Genomic DNA, 17,596 nt, shown 5'->3' on the forward strand with positions numbered 1-17,596 from the left:
AGCGCTTGGACAAGAAGTTGGGTGGCTTGCTCTGACAGAAGAGAAGTGGTCCAAGTACTGAGCCTTGAGGAACCCCAGTAGCAATGAAACATCACCCCTCCAAGACACACTGAAGGATCTGTCAGAGAGGTAGGACTTAACCCACAGGAGTGCGGTTCCAGAGATGCCTTTCTGAGGGTGGACAGGAGAATATGGTGATTAATAGTGTCAAAAGCAGCAGACAGGTCCAGTAAGATGAGTCACTGTTAAAAATCGCTGTAAAAAACGGCCAAATTTCGACAGTAACATACTGTTTTTCATTAAAACAGTGCATTCTGGGTAATATTCATCATTTTCGAGAAGGCGGCCTGCTGCTATATATCGTAAATTAACAACGTTCAAAGTCAACACTGCGGCTGTGTTTCAAATCACACCCTACACCCTCATTCACTATAGCCTACATGAGTTTACTAATATAGTCCACCTGATAGAGAGAATGAAAACTAATGAGTGAATTCAGACACTGATGAACAGCTTTTGTTAACGAGCAGAATCACTGAAGAAAAAAAAAACAAGACAAACACATGAACTACAACTGACTTCAGCCACAGCATTAGATGAAATCAACTGAGATTTAAACAATTAACAAACAGCTTTACCAACTTCACTCATTACTAACCAGACTGACTTTATTTCTATCAGATCAGAGATCAGAGATCAGAGATCAAAATATCTTATTGAGAATTACAGAGATTTAGATGATAATGTTACTGTTTCGTTTGACGTCACCATTGTGGAGATCAGTGTTTGCTTTAGTTGGGCTTCTGACCCTTGACTTTTGTACTTCACATTTTGTTTCATTGCTGTATTTGTATCTTTATGGTACATCTGTTACAGCAATAATGAGAGCCAAGTAATTATGACTGTTTCTGTCAGGCATAATCTGCTAGACTGACTTGAAGAGTTGCTGTAGTACTCAGATATTAATTTGGTGTTGAAATTACACAATTATTTGTTTCTTCAATTTTATAAGATTTGAACAGTAATGTGACAATCTGAACTAGTGATGTGTCGTTCGTGAACAAATCGTTCTTTTTGAACGAATCTTTTAGGTGAACGAATCGTTCTCGTTCACGTAATCCACTGACTCATATTTCTCGTTCAGTGAAGTTCCTCCCTCCACAGCAGCGCGGCGCTATAAGCAGCGCATGCGCAGCTCAGTGAACCGGGTAACAACTGTTTCATCCTGTCAAAGAATTACTCAACCTCGAGCCAATAGCCTTCGAGTATGAGATGTGACAGAGTATTTGATTTGTTGAATGTAGTGAACGAATACGCCCTTCAATGAACGAGTTTCATATGAATCTGAACTAGATCTAGAGATCTTATCGTTCGTGAATGAAATGACTGAACTGGCACACATGTCGTTCGTGCACGAGTTGAATGATACATCTCGTTCGTGAATGAAATGACTGACCTGATGGTCAGGGTATATTCTGGCAAACCGTTTACCAATCACGTTTCTCAATCGGCAAAGCACATGTCGTTCGTGCACGAGTTGAATGATTTAGTAAATCTCGTTCGTGAATGAAATGACTGAACTGGCACACATGTCATTCGTGAACGAGCTGAATGAACGGATACATGTCGTTCGTGAATGAAATGAACTGGTAAATAGCTTATCTCGTTCGTGAACGAAATGAATGAGAGTAAACCGGGTCAGTCTATCATTTAGCATGTCAATCTCGCAAAAATGCAAAGCGCAGTTATAGGTACTGTACTACATACGCTTGTTTTGATATTTAGCAACTCCACGTTTAATCCACGATTGATGAATGTGAATATATAATATACAAACTGTCTGACCAAACAATTAAAATGCTATTTAGGCAAGAAAACCTTGTGCTTTGTTCATCTGAACAACTTAATAAGACTTTATATTTTGAATGCGATTATACACACATTTTAATAAAGCCAGATCAGTTTTTGCAACAAGTGAATACGTTCGTTGACTTAAGACATAACAACATAATACACTTTTTTTTGCCATCTGCTAGCTTATTTTGTGTAATACGAAGAAATGGTCACTGAACGAATCAGTGAACGATTCTGAACGAATCATTTTGGTGAACGAACTGAAAATGAACGAATCACTAGAAAGAATCATAATTTCCACCACTAATCTGAACATATGGATTTAATGACAGTTTGAGTTTTAAATATTTTGGGCAGCAGTGTCTGCAACACTCAAAGAGAGACATTAACAATCAGCATATGAATCTCAACAATGGTGACAATCAAAAGGTTCATGATGCAATGCATGCTGGGTACCAGCGCAGGTTAAACTCATCAATGACTCCCAGCATGCATTGTGGCATGAATAAATTATGCCCCTGAATTGTTCACTTATTTTCTTGAATTCTTATGTGCTTATAATTTTGCTTTTGTCTTAAGCATTAGTAGCATGTTTTGTGAAGTTCAGAACTCATCTGTTTATTTATTTTGTGGATTGTCACCATTGTTGTGATTCATACGCTGCTTATTGATGTTTATGTCTAAATTTTTGCAAAGGTTTTTTTTTTATGAGTTCAATTTTCTTAACAGTCTTTCATAACTTAAAGCTCAGCAGTGTTTCTTATTTTGCTGAAGTATCAATATTCAATAAGAGAAGGGACACCGGATTTAATCAGAAATAATAATGCTTGTTCTTGTCAATCTATAAACAACAATACCAGATTTCTTTCTTCTTTTGACTTTTTTTTGCTATAACTAGGGATGGCTGACGCGAAACTAACGTTTCGACACAGTGTCGAGATCCCGAAGCGTAGATGTTTCGAAACACTGCTCCGAACTGTGATTCAAAACACCCATGTCACGTGACTATGGCTAAACGAAGCTTCTGCGCGTTTCATAAGTGTCTCGACCGACAGGTGGCACGCTTGCCGAGTCTGCGTTTGATTGACAGGGGCGGGAACAAACCACACAATCGCACATCTGTCTCAACTGCCACAAAGTTTAAAAGAGGAGTTAATGCACCTTCACCTCGTGGGTTTTTGTGAGAGGAGAAAGATTTTGAGATAGCGTTTACGATTTATTGACATTTATAGTGCGATTTAGTTAGTTATATTTAGGTTACATTTAAGTTAAATATATTTACTGATAAACTAAAGACAGTGACAGATAGTTAGGATAGATATAGTGACACATTTATATAGGCTAAGTTAGATATTGACAGATAGCACAGTAGTTAGATATATAGAATTTAGATAGATTCATATATATATAGATAGATAGATTCATAGATATATAAATTTATATATAGATTCATATATTAATATATATATATATATAGAGAGAGAGAGAGAGAGATTCATATTTATATATATACTTTCATAAATATATAGAGTCATAGATAGATAGATAGATAGATATAGACATTAATAGAATAGATAGAAATGGAGGCTCCACAGAAGAGATGCCGTAAATCTGTGGTGTGGGAGCATTTCCATTTGGAAACCCCAAATAAAGTGAGATGTATGTATTGTGATAGGCAGCTAGCCTACTTCAACAATACATCATCCATGATGCGCCATTTGAGGAGCACTCATCCTGCCATTTTGCAGTGTGCAGAGGATGGTAACATTCCCCCTGTACCTAGGCCTGCTACTGACACTGCTGGGCCATCTAAACAAGGTATACATTGTTTGATATAATATGTACTTCATGTAACACTGTTTAGAAAGTCCATAGTTTTAAATAGACTTAGGCTTGTGTCCACCAGCCTTACAACGTAACGTCAATCTTTTCCAAAACTCCCAATCATGTTGAAAACAGCTTCACTCTGAATATGTAAATGTAACATCTCACAAACTTAGTCACTGTATTACATAGATATTTTTATAGGCTTGAAGACAACATTTTGGTTTTCCTAATTGTTGTAATTTTATATTGTATTTGATCTGTCTTTGCACACTGAGCATAAACTTTTCCAAACTTGAAAAAGCTTTTATTGTTTTTGAAATTTAGTTTTGTGAAAGTACTTTTAATCTTTTATCTTTATTTTCTTTTAAAAGGCAGACAGAGGGAATTGGATGAGGCTCTTGTAGACATGGTGGTAAAGGATTTGCAGCCCTTCACTATCGTGGAGGATGAGGGTTTCATGGCTTTTGTGAACAAACTTGATCCAAGCTATGTCCTCCCATCCCGGAAGGCACTTAAAACGATGGTAACCGAAAGGTACAACATTTCTAAGGAGAAGACAATGGAGGACCTAAAAAAGGCAGATTTTGTTAGCCTTACAGCTGACATGTGGTCCTCCATTAATATGGACGGATACCTTGGTGTTACTTGCCACTACATAACACCAGAGGCAAAGCTGGCAACTGTTGTACTGGGTGTAAGGAGGTTTTACCAAACACACACAGCCCAGCATATCATGGAGGCTAAAGCTTTGCTAATGGCCGAGTGGGGAATAACCACCAAAGTTTAGTGTATGGTGACTGATAATGCATCCAACATGATCTTAAGTGCCCAGCTACTGAACCTTCGGCATGTCCCATGTTTTGCCCACAATTTAAATTTAATTGTAAAAAAGGCCCTAGATCAAACCCCACTCATCAATGAAATACGACAGAAAGCCAGAAAGATAGTGGGGTTATTTAGATCCAGCTGCAAAGCAAAGGACAAGCTTGTGGAGATGCAGGGCTTGATGGGCAGACCAGCTCTGAAACTGATGCAGGAGGTGGACACAAGATGGAACAGCACTTACGACATGTTGCAGTGCTTGTATGAGCAACGAGAGCCAGTGGGTGCAGCGCTATCAAATTTAAACAGTGATACTGCTCCGCTGACAAGTTTTGAGTATAACATTATACAAGAATCATTGTCACTACTGCAGCCTTTCAAACTCGCAACGACAGAGTTGTCAGAGGAACAGAGAGTGTCTGCTTCAAAGCTCATACCACTTTACAGGATGTTGCAGCACAAACTATCGCAGAAAAAAGGCCAATCAGCACAGGAATCAACTGCACAATTAGGTAGGCCACAATGACCATACTACTGTATGTAATGTATTGGCCACAACTGTCATATTATTTTTTATCAATATAACCAATATGGTTTGCTTGTGTTTTGAACAGGCACACACCTGCAAGAAGGTCTGCACTCAAGATGTGGTGGGTACGAGTCATTCAGAGCCTTGGCTCTGGCTACACTGCTGGACCCAAGGTTCAAAAATGTGGGTTTTGGAAATCCTGCCAAAACCCAGGAGGCTGAAAAGCAGATCACACTGGAGTGTGCTTCGCTGATGCGTTCAAACACAGCAACTCCTGGTAAGCAGTTTCACTCTTCATCTGACATTATGGAGTTATGTCATCTGAATAATTATGTGACTTATACTTCATATATGCTGTCAGTTTAGACTTAGTAACTAATTGTTGTTTTTACTTTCATTCAGAGCCACAGTCAACATCAGGCCCATCATCATCATCATCAACAACAACATCAACAACAGAAACCCAGGACAGTTTATGGGAACTTTTTGATAGTCGTATCCATGAAACCCAGGCGATACACAGTGCCACAGCAGATGCCACAGTAGAAGTTAAAAAGTACCTAAAAGATGCATTTTTGCCAAGAACCCATGATCCACTAAGTTACTGGAAAGAGAGAGCTGTGATTTTTCCTCATTTGTATGTCCTTGCTAAAAAATATCTATGCATGCCAGCAACAAGTGTCCCTTGTGAGAGGATTTTTTCTAAGGCTGGAGAAATTATCAGTAAAAAAAGAAGTAGGCTAAGCCCTTCCACAGCAGAGCAATTAATATTTTTGAATAAAAATCGTAAAAAAAAAAAAAAAACAAATTAGACCATTGTGGATTTATTTGTTTTATTCATTTTTCATGACCAAAATAACCTAGTTATTATTATGATATAGGATTATATAGGATATTATTATAGGATTTTAAAATATCACCACATTAACGAAAACAAAATATTTTTAAATGGCTTGTTGTCAAAGTTGTTTCAGATAACATGGGCAATTGGCCACTAGGTGTCACTGTGGAGACGGGTGTCGGTAAAGTTTCGAAGCCTCGAAACAAATACGGCACTTTGCTTCAACTGTTTCAGTGTTTCATGAAGCCTCGCTCTGCCCACCACTAGCTATAACAAGTTCTAAAGATACATTGTTACAACATGCAAAAAAAAAAAAAAAAAAAACCTTAGATGCTGAAAAGTCACGTTCAAGAGCCCAACTAAAGTAAACACTGATCTCCATCATGGTAGTGAAAAAAAAAGTTTTTACTTAACTTAAAAACCTATTTAACTCGCAATAAGATCTTCTGTAGACATCTGACAGAAATAAAGTCAGTCTGGTTAGTAATGTGAATCTGGTGAAACTGTTTTAGGAGTTGTTTAATCAGATCTTGAGAGATTTGATGAATTCAAGGCTGTGGCTGAAGTCATTTGTAGTTCTTGTGTTTCTCTTTCCTTTAGTGATTCTGTTTGTTAATAGCAGGTGTTCATCACTAACGCTCAATCATCAGTTAATCACAAAATTATCTCATTAACTTCACTGATTCAGTGTTACTCAAACACTCTGTAGTGTGTACACATTATAAGTGTTCACTTAAAACTGAGGATTTTGTTGTGGGGTTTAAAGGGTTAAAGATTTAAGATGAAGAAAAAACAGCATGTAACATAATTTAACAGTAATAATCTGTAATTAATTTACAGGAAACAAACTGTAGAAAAACAGTTATTTACTGGCACCCCTGCTGCCACCCCTGCTGCCAGTAAATAACTGTTTTTCTACAGTTTGTTGCCGTAAAATAATGGTTGCCAGCAAAAAAGTGTTTTTCTACAGTTTATTGCCGTTAAGTAAAGGAAAACCAGTAATATACTGTAAAATGTAAATGTCAGATTTACCAAATGAAAAAAAAAGTTAATTAAACTAAAATATGTGTGAACATCCATTCAAAAAAATGTATGCAAAGTCATACACGGATAATGAGAGTAAATACTGAACTCAACTGTATTAATGTTTGTTTGCACAAGAGAGATATGTTTGTTTAATGCAGTTTTGTTGTTCACCATTGTGCTGGAGAGTAGAGTCCGTGCTTCAGTCAATGATGAGCCATAAATTCTGATCTGTTTCTGTTTTATATAAAGACAGTAAATTTGGATTCTACTGATACAGTGGTGATCTCTGTGTTAAGTATTTCAGCACATACATGTGAGATGCAGTGATTTGAGTAAAAGTCATGCATTTAGTTACTTAACTATTACACATTAAGTGTTTGCAGTTTTATGTTAAGAAATATTCCTTCTCAGTGGACTAAAATCAAATAAGTTCATAGTACTAACATCGTAGGAATGCTAGCTTTTAAACTCGAACTGTTTGAAGCAGTGGGAGTGGAGTTAATTTCCATGGTACAATTTATGGTAAAATACTGTAAACAATTAAGAGTGGTAAATTAATGGTTGAGAGCTGTAAATTAACAGTACTTTACTGGTACCCCTGCTGCCAGTAAATTACTGTTATTTAACGGCACAATATTTTACAGTGATAGTTTTCAAGAAGCGCTGGATATACACTGTTAAAAATCGCTGTAAAAAACGGCCAAATTTCGACAGTAAAATACTGTTTTTCATTAAAACAGTGCATTCTGGGTAATATTCATCGTTTTCGAGAAGTAGCCTGCTGCTATTTATCGTAAATTAACAACGTTCAAAGTCGACACTCAGCGGCTGTGTTTCAAATCACACCCTACACCCTCATTCACTATTCCCTACATGAGTTTACTAATATAGTCCACCTGACAGAGAGAATGAACACTAATGAGTGAATTCAGACACTGATCAACAGCTGCTGTTAATGAGTAGAATCACTGAAGAAAAAAAAAAAAACATAACAAGACAAACACATGAAATACAACTGACTTCAGCCACAGCCTTAGATGAAATCAACTGAAGATTTAAATGATCAACAAACAGCTTCACCAACTTCACACATTACTAACCAGACTGACTTTATTTCTGCCAATCAGAGAACAGAGATCAAAAGATCTTATTGAGAATTAAAGAGATTTAGATGATAATGTTACTGTTTTGTTTAGCGTCACCATTGTGGAGATCAGTGTTTGCTTTAGTTGGGCTCCTGACCATTGACTTTTCCACTTTAAATTTTGTTTTATTGCTGTATTTGTATCTTTATGATGCATCTGTTACAGCAGTATTAATTTTTAAGTGTTACTATAATAATCAAATATTAATTTGGTGTTGAAATATTTGAGTGAATGACACTTCAATTTTGTAAGATTGAAAAGTAGTGTGATAACCAGTATTTATGGATTTAACGACTAGTTTTAGTTAAAAAGTATTTCGGGCAGCAATCCCCACAACACTCAAAGAGAGAAATCAACAATCAGCATATGAATCTCAACAATGGTGACAATCAAAAGGTTCATGATGCAATGCATGCTGGGTACCAGCACAGGATAAAACTCATCCATGATTCCCAGCATGCATTGCAGCATGAATAAATTATGCCCCTGAATTGTTCACTTATTTTCTTGAATTCTTATGTGCTTATAATTTTGCATTTGTTTTAAGTTTTAGTAGCATGTGTTGTGATGTTCAGAATTGATGTTCATTTATTTTGTGGATTGTCACCATTGTTGTGATTCATACGCTGATTCTTGATGTTTCTGTCTAAATTTCAGCAAAGGTTTTTTTTTTTTTTATTATGAGTGAAATTTTCTTAACAGTCTTTCATAACTTATGGCTCAGCAGTGTTCCTTCTCATGCTGTAGTATCAATATTCAATAAGAGAAAAGACACGGGATTAGATCAGAAATAATAGTATTTGTTCTTGTCAATCTATAAACAACAACATCAGATATTTTTTCTTCTGTGTATTTTTGTTTTGCTATAACAAGTTCCAAAGGCGCATTGTTACAGCATGAAAAAAAAAAACCTTATTTGTTGAAAAATCACGTTCAAGAGCCCAACTAAAGTAAACACTGATCTCCATCATGGTAGTGAAAAAACACCTAAACCTATTTAACTCTCCATAAGTTCTTCTGTAGACATCTGACAGAAATAAAGTCAGTCTGGTTAGTAATGTGAATCTGGTGAAGCTGTTTTATGAGTTGTTTAATCAGATTTTGAGAGATTTGATGTATTCTTTTATTCAGTTGATTTCATCTAAGGCTGTGGCTGAAGTCATTTGTAGTTCTTGTGTTTCTCTTTCCTTCAGTGATTCTGCAGGTGTTTATCACTTATGCTCAATCATCAATTAATCACAGAATTATCTCATTAACTTCACTGATTCAGTGTTACTCTAACACTCTGTAGTGTGCACACATTATAAGTGTTCATTTAAAACTGAGGATTTTCTTGTGGGGTTTAAAGGGTTAAAGATTTAAGATGAATAAAAAACAGAATGAAACATAATTTAACAGTAATAAACTGTAATTAATTTACAGGAAACAAACTGTAGAAAAACAGTTATTTACTGGCACCCCTGCTGCCAGTAAATAACTGTTTTTCTACTGTTTCTTGCCGTAAATTAATGGTTGCCAGCAAAAAAAAGTGTTTTTCTACAGTTTTTTGCCGTCAAGTCAAGGAAAAACAGTAATATACTGTAAAATGTAAACGTCAGATTTACCAAATGAAAAAAAAGTTAATTTAACTAAAATATTTGTGAACATCCATAGAAACAAAATTAGGCAAAGTCATACACTGATAATGAGAGTAAATACTGAACTTGACTGTATTAATGTGTGTTTGCACAAGAGAGATCGTTTAGTTTAATGTAGTTTTGTTGTTCACCATTGTGCTGGAGAGTAGAGCCGGTGCTTCAGTCAATGATGAGCCACAAATTCTGATTTTCTGCTGCTTTATATAAAGGCAGTAAATGTGGAGTCGCTGATACAGTGATGATCTCTGTGTTAAGTACTTCATAGGGCTGCACGATTAATCGCATGCGATTGTCATGCGTGTCTTTGTCAGTAAAGCCGGTTCTATGATTAGCGGTAAATGTCCACCACCTGGTTTCAAATGGAGCGGCACTTCCCAGCTAGAATTTTTTTTGTTCTAAAATGTTCTAAGAACATTCCCATGGATTGTTCTAACAATGTTTTTAGCGGGTAGTTTTATTTTTGTTCCCAGAACATTCTCTCAAAAGATAGGATAACGTTCTCTAAAAACATTCTACAAATGTTTATCAATAACATTATTAGAACATTATTCCCTAACATTCTAATTAAGATTTAAGTGGATGTTTAGATGTGGATGTTGATGTCTGTTTAAAAGTAATAGCTTGGTTTGATGTCACCATAATGCTGGTAAGTGTTGGCTTTAGTTGTGCAATTTGACACTTGACTTGTCGGTGTTGTTTTTTAGCTGCTGTCATCTTTATTGTGGCTAAAACAGCAAACAAATATGTGGTTCAATGGTGCTGTTTGCTTGCTGATGATTGATATGTCTGATTACTTGTTTCACCCAAGCTACTGTGTGGTGTTAGTTAAGTATTATTTATTAAAGTGACTCGATGGTCAACAGCCTGACACCCAGTTGAATTTAAAGCAGATAATTTCAAATATTTAAAAACAATTTGTCACACAAACATCAAGATTCAGTGTATGAATCTCAACAATGGTGACATGCTTTATGCTGCAATGTATTCTGGGTACATCATGCAAAACTCATCCGTAGCACCCAGAATGCATTGCGGCATGAAGCATGTCACCATTGTTGAGATTCTTACACTAATTATTAAGGTATCTGTATGTCTAAGCATCCTAAGGTTTGAAGTGATACTAAAACAATGTAGTTTAAAAGATCAGATAAAAACAAAATGACATAAATTGTCAGGACCCTGTGTATTGCAACACATCTGCTATAGTCACTAATGTTAAATTAATAGCGTAGAACAGACGCCTGGTAAAATCAGTTGATCAGATTGTTACATTAAGACATTTTTAATATCAGCCAGTAACCAACATTATCTAATGACATCTTTTTCTCAATGTTTTTGCTGTAACAGATATAATTACAGCAGCAAAATGAACGCTAACACTGAAAAGAGTCATACTTCCTAAGTACTGATCAGCATAATGGTGACATCAAACTAAACTATAATTTTCAATAAACATCTCTGTTAATCTCAATAAGAACTTTTTTACATTTATGACAGAAATAAATCTTGTTTATAATAAGTGAAGATTGTCATGTTTTTGGAGTATTTACGCTAGAGTTTGACACCAAACAGAGGTTGGGTTTTCACTTTCAACCAACATCTGACTTCTGAGCAATGTCAGTCCCACATCTATTGTGATGGGAAGCCGTAATTCACTGACAAGCTGTGCAATATCACGTTCATAATCGCAGATTAATCGCATGCGGTTATGAACGCGATATTGCGTAGCTTGTCAACGATCTACGGCTCTGTATATTAGGTGCCGCTCCATTTGAAAGCAGCTGATGGACATTTACCGCTAATCACAGAACCATCTTTACTGATGAGACACGCATGACAATCGCATGCGATTAATCGTGCAGCCCTACTGTTAAATTATGTTTCATTATGTTTTTTCTTCATCTTCAATCTTTAACCCTTTAAACCCCACAAGAAAATCCTCAGTTTTAAATGAACACTTATAATGTGTGCACACTACAGAGTGTTAGAGTAACACTGAATCAGTGAAGTTAATGAGATAATTCGGTGATTAATTGATGATTGAGCATTAGTGATAAACACCTGCAGAATCACTGAAGGAAAGAGAAACACAAGAACTACAAATGACTTCAGCCACAGCCTTAGAAGAAATCAACTGAATAAAAGAATACATCAAATCTCTCAAGATCTGATTAAACAACTCCTAAAACAGCTTCACCAGATTCACATTACTAACCAGACTGACTTTATTTCTGTCAGATGTCTACAGAAGAACTTATGGAGAGTTAAATAGGTTTAGGTGTTTTTTTCACTACCATGATGGAGATCAGTGTTTACTTTAGTTGGGCTCTTGAACGTGACTTTTCAACAACTAAGGTTTTTTTTTTTTTTTTCATGCTGTAACAATGCGCCTTTGGAACCTGTTATAGCAAAACAAAAGTACACAGAAGAAAATAAATCAGATATTGTTGTTTATAGATTGACAAGAACAAATACTATTATTTCTGATCTAATCCCGTATCTCTTCTCTTATTGAATATTGATACTACAGCATGAGAAGGAACACTGCTGAGCCATAAGTTATGAAAGACTGTTAAGAAAATGTCACTCATAATAAATAAAAAAAAACCTTTGCTGAAATTTAGACAGAAATATCAAGAATCAGCGTATGAATCACAACAATGGTGACAATCCACAAAATAAATGAACAGATCAGTTCTGAACATCACAACACATGCTACTAAAACTTAAAACAAATGCAAAATTATAAGCACATAAGAATTCAAGAAAATAATTGATCAATTCAGGGGCATAATTTATTCATGCCGCAATGCATGCTGGGAATCATGGATGAGTTTTATCCTGTGCTGGTACCCAGCATGCATTGCATCATGAACGGGGACATGGTGACATTGCCGGGTTCAGTCCCAGAACGAGTTCTGTGTGAACAAAAGCCAGATCTAATAGCGTGTTCTAGTGATGACGGACGTTATCACACGTGTCTTTTACCAGATGTTTAAAGCAGATCAACGTTTGCAACGAAAAAAAATATGTGCAAACTATAAAATCTGAAGCAGAGATTAGTTAGTTCCTCACTTTCTGCGCTGAAGCTGAGATTGCTCGCTAGCTTAAGTGAAAGTTATCATGCCAAGCATTTTCGACATCCTGATGTCATGTGTCGTTACGAGACCTTTACGGGTTGTGTGTGAACGCACGCACATATTCCGGGTAATCACTGGCATTGTGAAAGTGCAAAATCTAGTGACCCGGGAACAATTGCCGGGACACATTACCCGTGTATTTTCCGGAATCACAGTGTGAAAGGGGCTTTAGTCTTGTAAGTTGTCTTACAAACAAATACAACGTTGTCTGCTTATTAGATTAATGTATCATTTCATGTTTGTCATCTGTAAAGACTTATATACATAACTTATAACTTATTATAACTTTGAATTGTGGAAACATTTTAGACTTTTTTTTTTTTTTTTTCGTTCCAGGAAACAGAAAAACATAATTAACAGTACATAACAGTAATTGTTGTTTCAGCTGCTGTGACAATCATTTTTCTGTTAGTAAAATAAGACAATCAGCATTGCATGAACACACAAATCTACATTAAGTCTTACTGCATCAGGTTGCCTTAATTTTTTTTGGTATTCTCAAACTTTGCAAATTCAAAATGTTGTGCATCTTAGCATTCTAGCAGTAGTAGACTGTAGTGTTGTCAAAAGTACCGACTTCTGTACCAGTTCCTGTTTCCTCAATTCCCTTGGTTACTAACATGCCCTTGTTTGTTTGTACAGTTACCAGCTGAGTTCACCTTTGTCTAGTTAAACCCTGTGTATATATTGCCCTGCGTTGTTATCTTGAGTTGTAGGTTGTGGTCTGTGCATGTTTTTGTAAAGCTGTTGTCTTTTTTTTTAATAATCGAGTGGATTATTCAGTGAAACTGCTCAAAGCTATGATAATGACAAACTGTTGTTATAGCGCTGATAGAACATATATTTTAGCATCAATGAATCAACCTGAATACATTAGGTTACATCAACAAAATGCAATATAAAGGTTAGAAAGAAAAGTACCGTAATAGTTGCAACTCGCCACATTTCTCAGTGTGCATGGATGATGGGGATGTGTGAGCTGTAGTGTCTATTTAGAATGATATACTGAGCAGCACCAGTATAAATATACTGTATGTCTGAAACCCGTTACCATCCATCAACTGACTTCATTACTCTGTGATGTTTTCTAGCAGGTATACTGTACTGTTCACCAGTGAGTTAGTGAAGTGCTTTAAAATCACTAAATGTAGATGCCTCTTTTTATGCATGACTGTCACTTCTGCATCACATTATTAGTAAATTGTAGCTTGAGAAACTCCAGTTTGACAAATGCAGAAATACCACTGCTATGTTTTCAAGTGTATTAATCAACAATTCGATGTCAATCTACATCCTCACCTGCAGGAGCCCCGGAGGAGACCTGCAAAGTCAAATATCATCGCAAACTCAAGCAACAATACACGAGGGATTTCTCCCTGCAGAATCCCACAGCGGGACGGAGAGAGATGCATTATTCAACAGGAGGAGGTGTCTCTCTGCAGGTACTATACATATGCATGCGCTCGTGTTTGTTTTGGGAAAGAAGGACTTGTCAGTCTCTTTCCCAAATGTGCACCTTGAGACAGTAGGAGAATTATTCAGAGGCTCACGTTCTAGCAGACCTTAACCTAAACTCAAACTAAATCATGTAATCAGCAATCATGCATGAATATTCACAACAATCAAAACGCTTAAAACCTAAAAATCTGTGGAATTTCATGGGTTCACCTGCATCTGCTTATGAGTGAAGGGACAGTATGATCAGACTCCTTACATTTATGACTTCACTGGAATTACAGGAACTACACAAAGCATCACATGACTTCAGAATACAAATATTATGTCAGTTATATTGTATTCATATTATACATATGGTTTTAAACATCTCCTTTATGTTCCACAGAAAGTTATACGAGTTTGAAACAACATGAGGATGTAAAGAATTTTATTTTTTTTTTTGGGGGGGGGGGGGGGGGTTACCTTTCTTAAGATTGTCTTACACTGAATAAATAACATCTATTTTAGTCTGCCTGACATCTAATCATGCCCTACCCAATAAATGTCAAGCACACATTATACAGATTAGAGAGCAAGAAAATATATGTATTTCACCAACATACCTATGTCTAATATGATCATAATAATTGCAAAGCAGTGAATATTAATAATTTGACGTTAACCTCAGTAAGTCTGGTGCAGTGGCGTGAACTCAATTCATAGTAAGGTCTGGCTTCACAAGTGGTCTAAGTCGATTTAGCCTTTGACAGAATGTTCTGGTGACATATGCGAGTGTGTCTCTAATGGAGTTAGATACGCTGTCCCGTCTACACGACTGTATCTCCAGGCGCCAGTAACTACAGCAACTGATGAAAGGTGAGCGAGTTCACAGACGAGTTTAAAAATAAGCATTATTCTGAATCTGACTCTTGACACAACATACAGTGGTGAAGTTGACATGTCCCGTGCTGGAAACTAAGACTTCAAAACAGCAGTTTGCACATTTGTGTATAGTAATTATGGATAGAGAGTTTACAGTATGAGCTGTTATGTGGAGGGTAGGGATGAACTCAATCACAGACAGGAATGCACAAGACACAGGATTTATTACAGGAAAAAAGGGGAAAACAAAACCCACGAGGGGGAAAACAACGACTAGGGCAGAGACTATATAACTTAACAAGACTGGGTAGACATGGTAAACAAAGACTCTAAACACTAGAACACTAACTACAAACAAACTCTCATGGGTAATACGACGACTTCTTCAAGGGGTGACAATGATTCAATATCTCACAAGCTAACATGAAGGAACACGCATATTTAGAAACAATGAACCGACAAAAGACAGAGCACACTAGGGTATCTAAATAGGACAACTAATCAAGACACAACAGGTGGCACAGGTAAGGCAATCACGACAACTAGGATAACAAGGGGGGCGGGGCAAGGGAACGAGACAACACAAGCACATGGCCCAAAGACAAGGCCATGTGCTTGTACACAAAACACGGGTCTGTCATGATCCTGCCTCAAGACTAGAGGAAAGTCAGGACATGAAGGCAGAATCATGACAATGAGCTCATATTAATTAAGAGGCTATCTGGAATAGCAGTGCTTTTATATATTTATTTTTGGCACAGCAAGACATTTGAAATAATCGTGAAGGCAAAATGGTGAAAAGTAAAGAAATGGCACTCAGATACACAGTCTTCTTTAGAGACCTACATCAATATACATTTTTACCTGAAATATTGATGTTGCTTTAAAAATCGTGGCTTCTCTCGCTGAGTCTCCAGTCAATATGTGAGGCGCACAGGTTTATGACTGAGCTTATACCATGAACTCTCTCTAGTGCTGTTCTCACTCTGTAACCTGTAAACCTGTTCCCATTCAGAGCTTTGGCTACTCCTGCCGTCCTCCATGCCGTCTGATGAGATTATTAGAGTAAACTGAGAACACACAGTCGGAGGGGAGAATGATCTTGTTACTGATGCTAGTCTGTGATGAGTTCATTAAACAAGAGAGCAGGGAGAACAGACCGACTGACCATTGATTGACCAAGATTGCGGCGCGTAGGTCACTCCAGTTTTGTGAATTTTCTGGATTTTATGTTTTTTTAATGCAACAGTCCTAAATGAAGCAGCCCCTCCTAACTTGACTTTCATGAGTGTCTGCAGGATTGTTAGGAGAGGTGGGGGTGTAGCTGCTCTATTTAAAGATGTCTATCAATGCAAGACAGTGTCATTTAATCAGTACTTGTCTTTTGAATATCTAGGGATTGTGCTAAAAGGTGCTCCACACATTCTGTTTATCACTATTTACAGGCCTCCAAAATACTCTCCAGCCTTGTTATGTTATCAGTAATAATGTTATCAATGATTTCCTTAGAGAGTTTAACATTTTTGCTATTGCAGGGGGTTTTAATATTCACATAGATAATGCAGAAAACAAAACTACAAAATAAATAATAACTGTTTGAAACACTTTTGACCTGATTCAGCATGTGCATGGACCCACACACAATGAGGGACATACACTATATTTAATAATCAGTAGAGGTCTAAATATTTCATTCATTGTTATTAAGGACGTAGCACAATCTGATCACTTCTGTATTTTCTTTGATATATTGATCTCTGCTACCACTGAATCTAGATCTGTCTCTGTCAGAAGTAGGGTGACCACCCGTCCCGCGTAGCGCATGCACGCACAGCGTTTGAAGCCCAATTCATGCGTCCCACAAATTGAGACTGTGTCACGCATAATCAATGCTTGCTCAAAAAAAGTTGGTCTGGAGTCTGGAGTCATCAACCTGTCAATCGCGGTCGACAAGTCGATCTTGGAAGCATTTTAAGTCGATCGCAAAGATTTTTCAAAATCTGAGAAAAAAAGGTGCGAGCCTCTGGTGCGAGTTGGGAGGTGCAAGCCTCCGCTGACTGCGCGCGCACCTCCCGAAACAGACGAGACATTTATACTTGACACAACTGTTTTAGACTGAAAACCGGACTATAAAACTGATTTAGACGCGGATGCCAGTGTGATGAGATGTACTAATATAAGTCTGCTCGGGCATGATTGTTTTAGGCCTGTAGCCTAATTGATTGATTATTGAGGCAATAGGGATGGCACGGTTCGCTGAAAAAAAAAACACCAAACCGTTTCTGTTGATGCATGCGCATTCTGGCTTCCCAAACATTACAAAAACACAAAAACACACACAAAAAAAAAAAAAAAAAACCTGGACAAATCATTCACTCTTGTTCAACGCGAATGCTCTATATGAGCAGTAATTTATTCTTAAAGTGAATAAATTGTAATTAAAAATAAATACAATT

General features: G+C 36.8%; 4 protein-coding genes across 4 annotated transcripts in view; 2 read left to right on the top strand and 2 right to left on the bottom strand.

Moving 5' to 3' along the window:
• Positions 1-17,596, bottom strand: part of si:dkey-77f5.3 (uncharacterized protein LOC326903 homolog) — a 320,099-nt gene that overhangs the window by 155,393 nt on the left and 147,110 nt on the right. The window lies entirely within an intron of this gene.
• The window catches only part of LOC127972330 (schwannomin-interacting protein 1), a 211,522-nt gene that overhangs the window by 145,893 nt on the left and 48,033 nt on the right, over positions 1-17,596 (bottom strand). The gene's annotated exons all lie outside the window — the stretch shown is intronic.
• Positions 3,414-4,468, top strand: LOC127972344 (uncharacterized). Its single transcript, XM_052575784.1, has 2 exons — positions 3,414-3,672; positions 4,053-4,468. Exons 1-2 carry the CDS (start codon positions 3,435-3,437, stop codon positions 4,466-4,468), a joined length of 654 nt encoding a protein of 217 aa, XP_052431744.1. The 5' UTR covers positions 3,414-3,434.
• On the top strand, positions 4,449-5,860 carry LOC127972334 (zinc finger BED domain-containing protein 4-like). The gene is made up of 3 exons (XM_052575772.1): positions 4,449-5,015; positions 5,118-5,309; positions 5,435-5,860. Exons 1-3 carry the CDS (start codon positions 4,472-4,474, stop codon positions 5,842-5,844), a joined length of 1,146 nt encoding a protein of 381 aa, XP_052431732.1. The 5' UTR covers positions 4,449-4,471; the 3' UTR covers positions 5,845-5,860.

The sequence above is a fragment of the Carassius gibelio genome, chromosome B15 (assembly GCF_023724105.1).
Source record: "Carassius gibelio isolate Cgi1373 ecotype wild population from Czech Republic chromosome B15, carGib1.2-hapl.c, whole genome shotgun sequence".
NCBI classification, from domain to species: domain Eukaryota; kingdom Metazoa; phylum Chordata; class Actinopteri; order Cypriniformes; family Cyprinidae; genus Carassius; species Carassius gibelio.

Coding starts and splice junctions, on each gene's coding strand:
- LOC127972334 (XM_052575772.1), top strand. CDS start 4,472: ATGGTGACTGATAATGCATCCAACATGATCTTAAGTGCCCAGCTACTG. Junction 5,016..5,117: donor GGAATCAACTGCACAATTAG/GTAGGCCACAAT, acceptor TGTTTTGAACAG/GCACACACCTGCAAGAAGGT. Junction 5,310..5,434: donor TTCAAACACAGCAACTCCTG/GTAAGCAGTTTC, acceptor ACTTTCATTCAG/AGCCACAGTCAACATCAGGC.
- LOC127972344 (XM_052575784.1), top strand. CDS start 3,435: ATGGAGGCTCCACAGAAGAGATGCCGTAAATCTGTGGTGTGGGAGCAT. Junction 3,673..4,052: donor TGCTGGGCCATCTAAACAAG/GTATACATTGTT, acceptor TTCTTTTAAAAG/GCAGACAGAGGGAATTGGAT.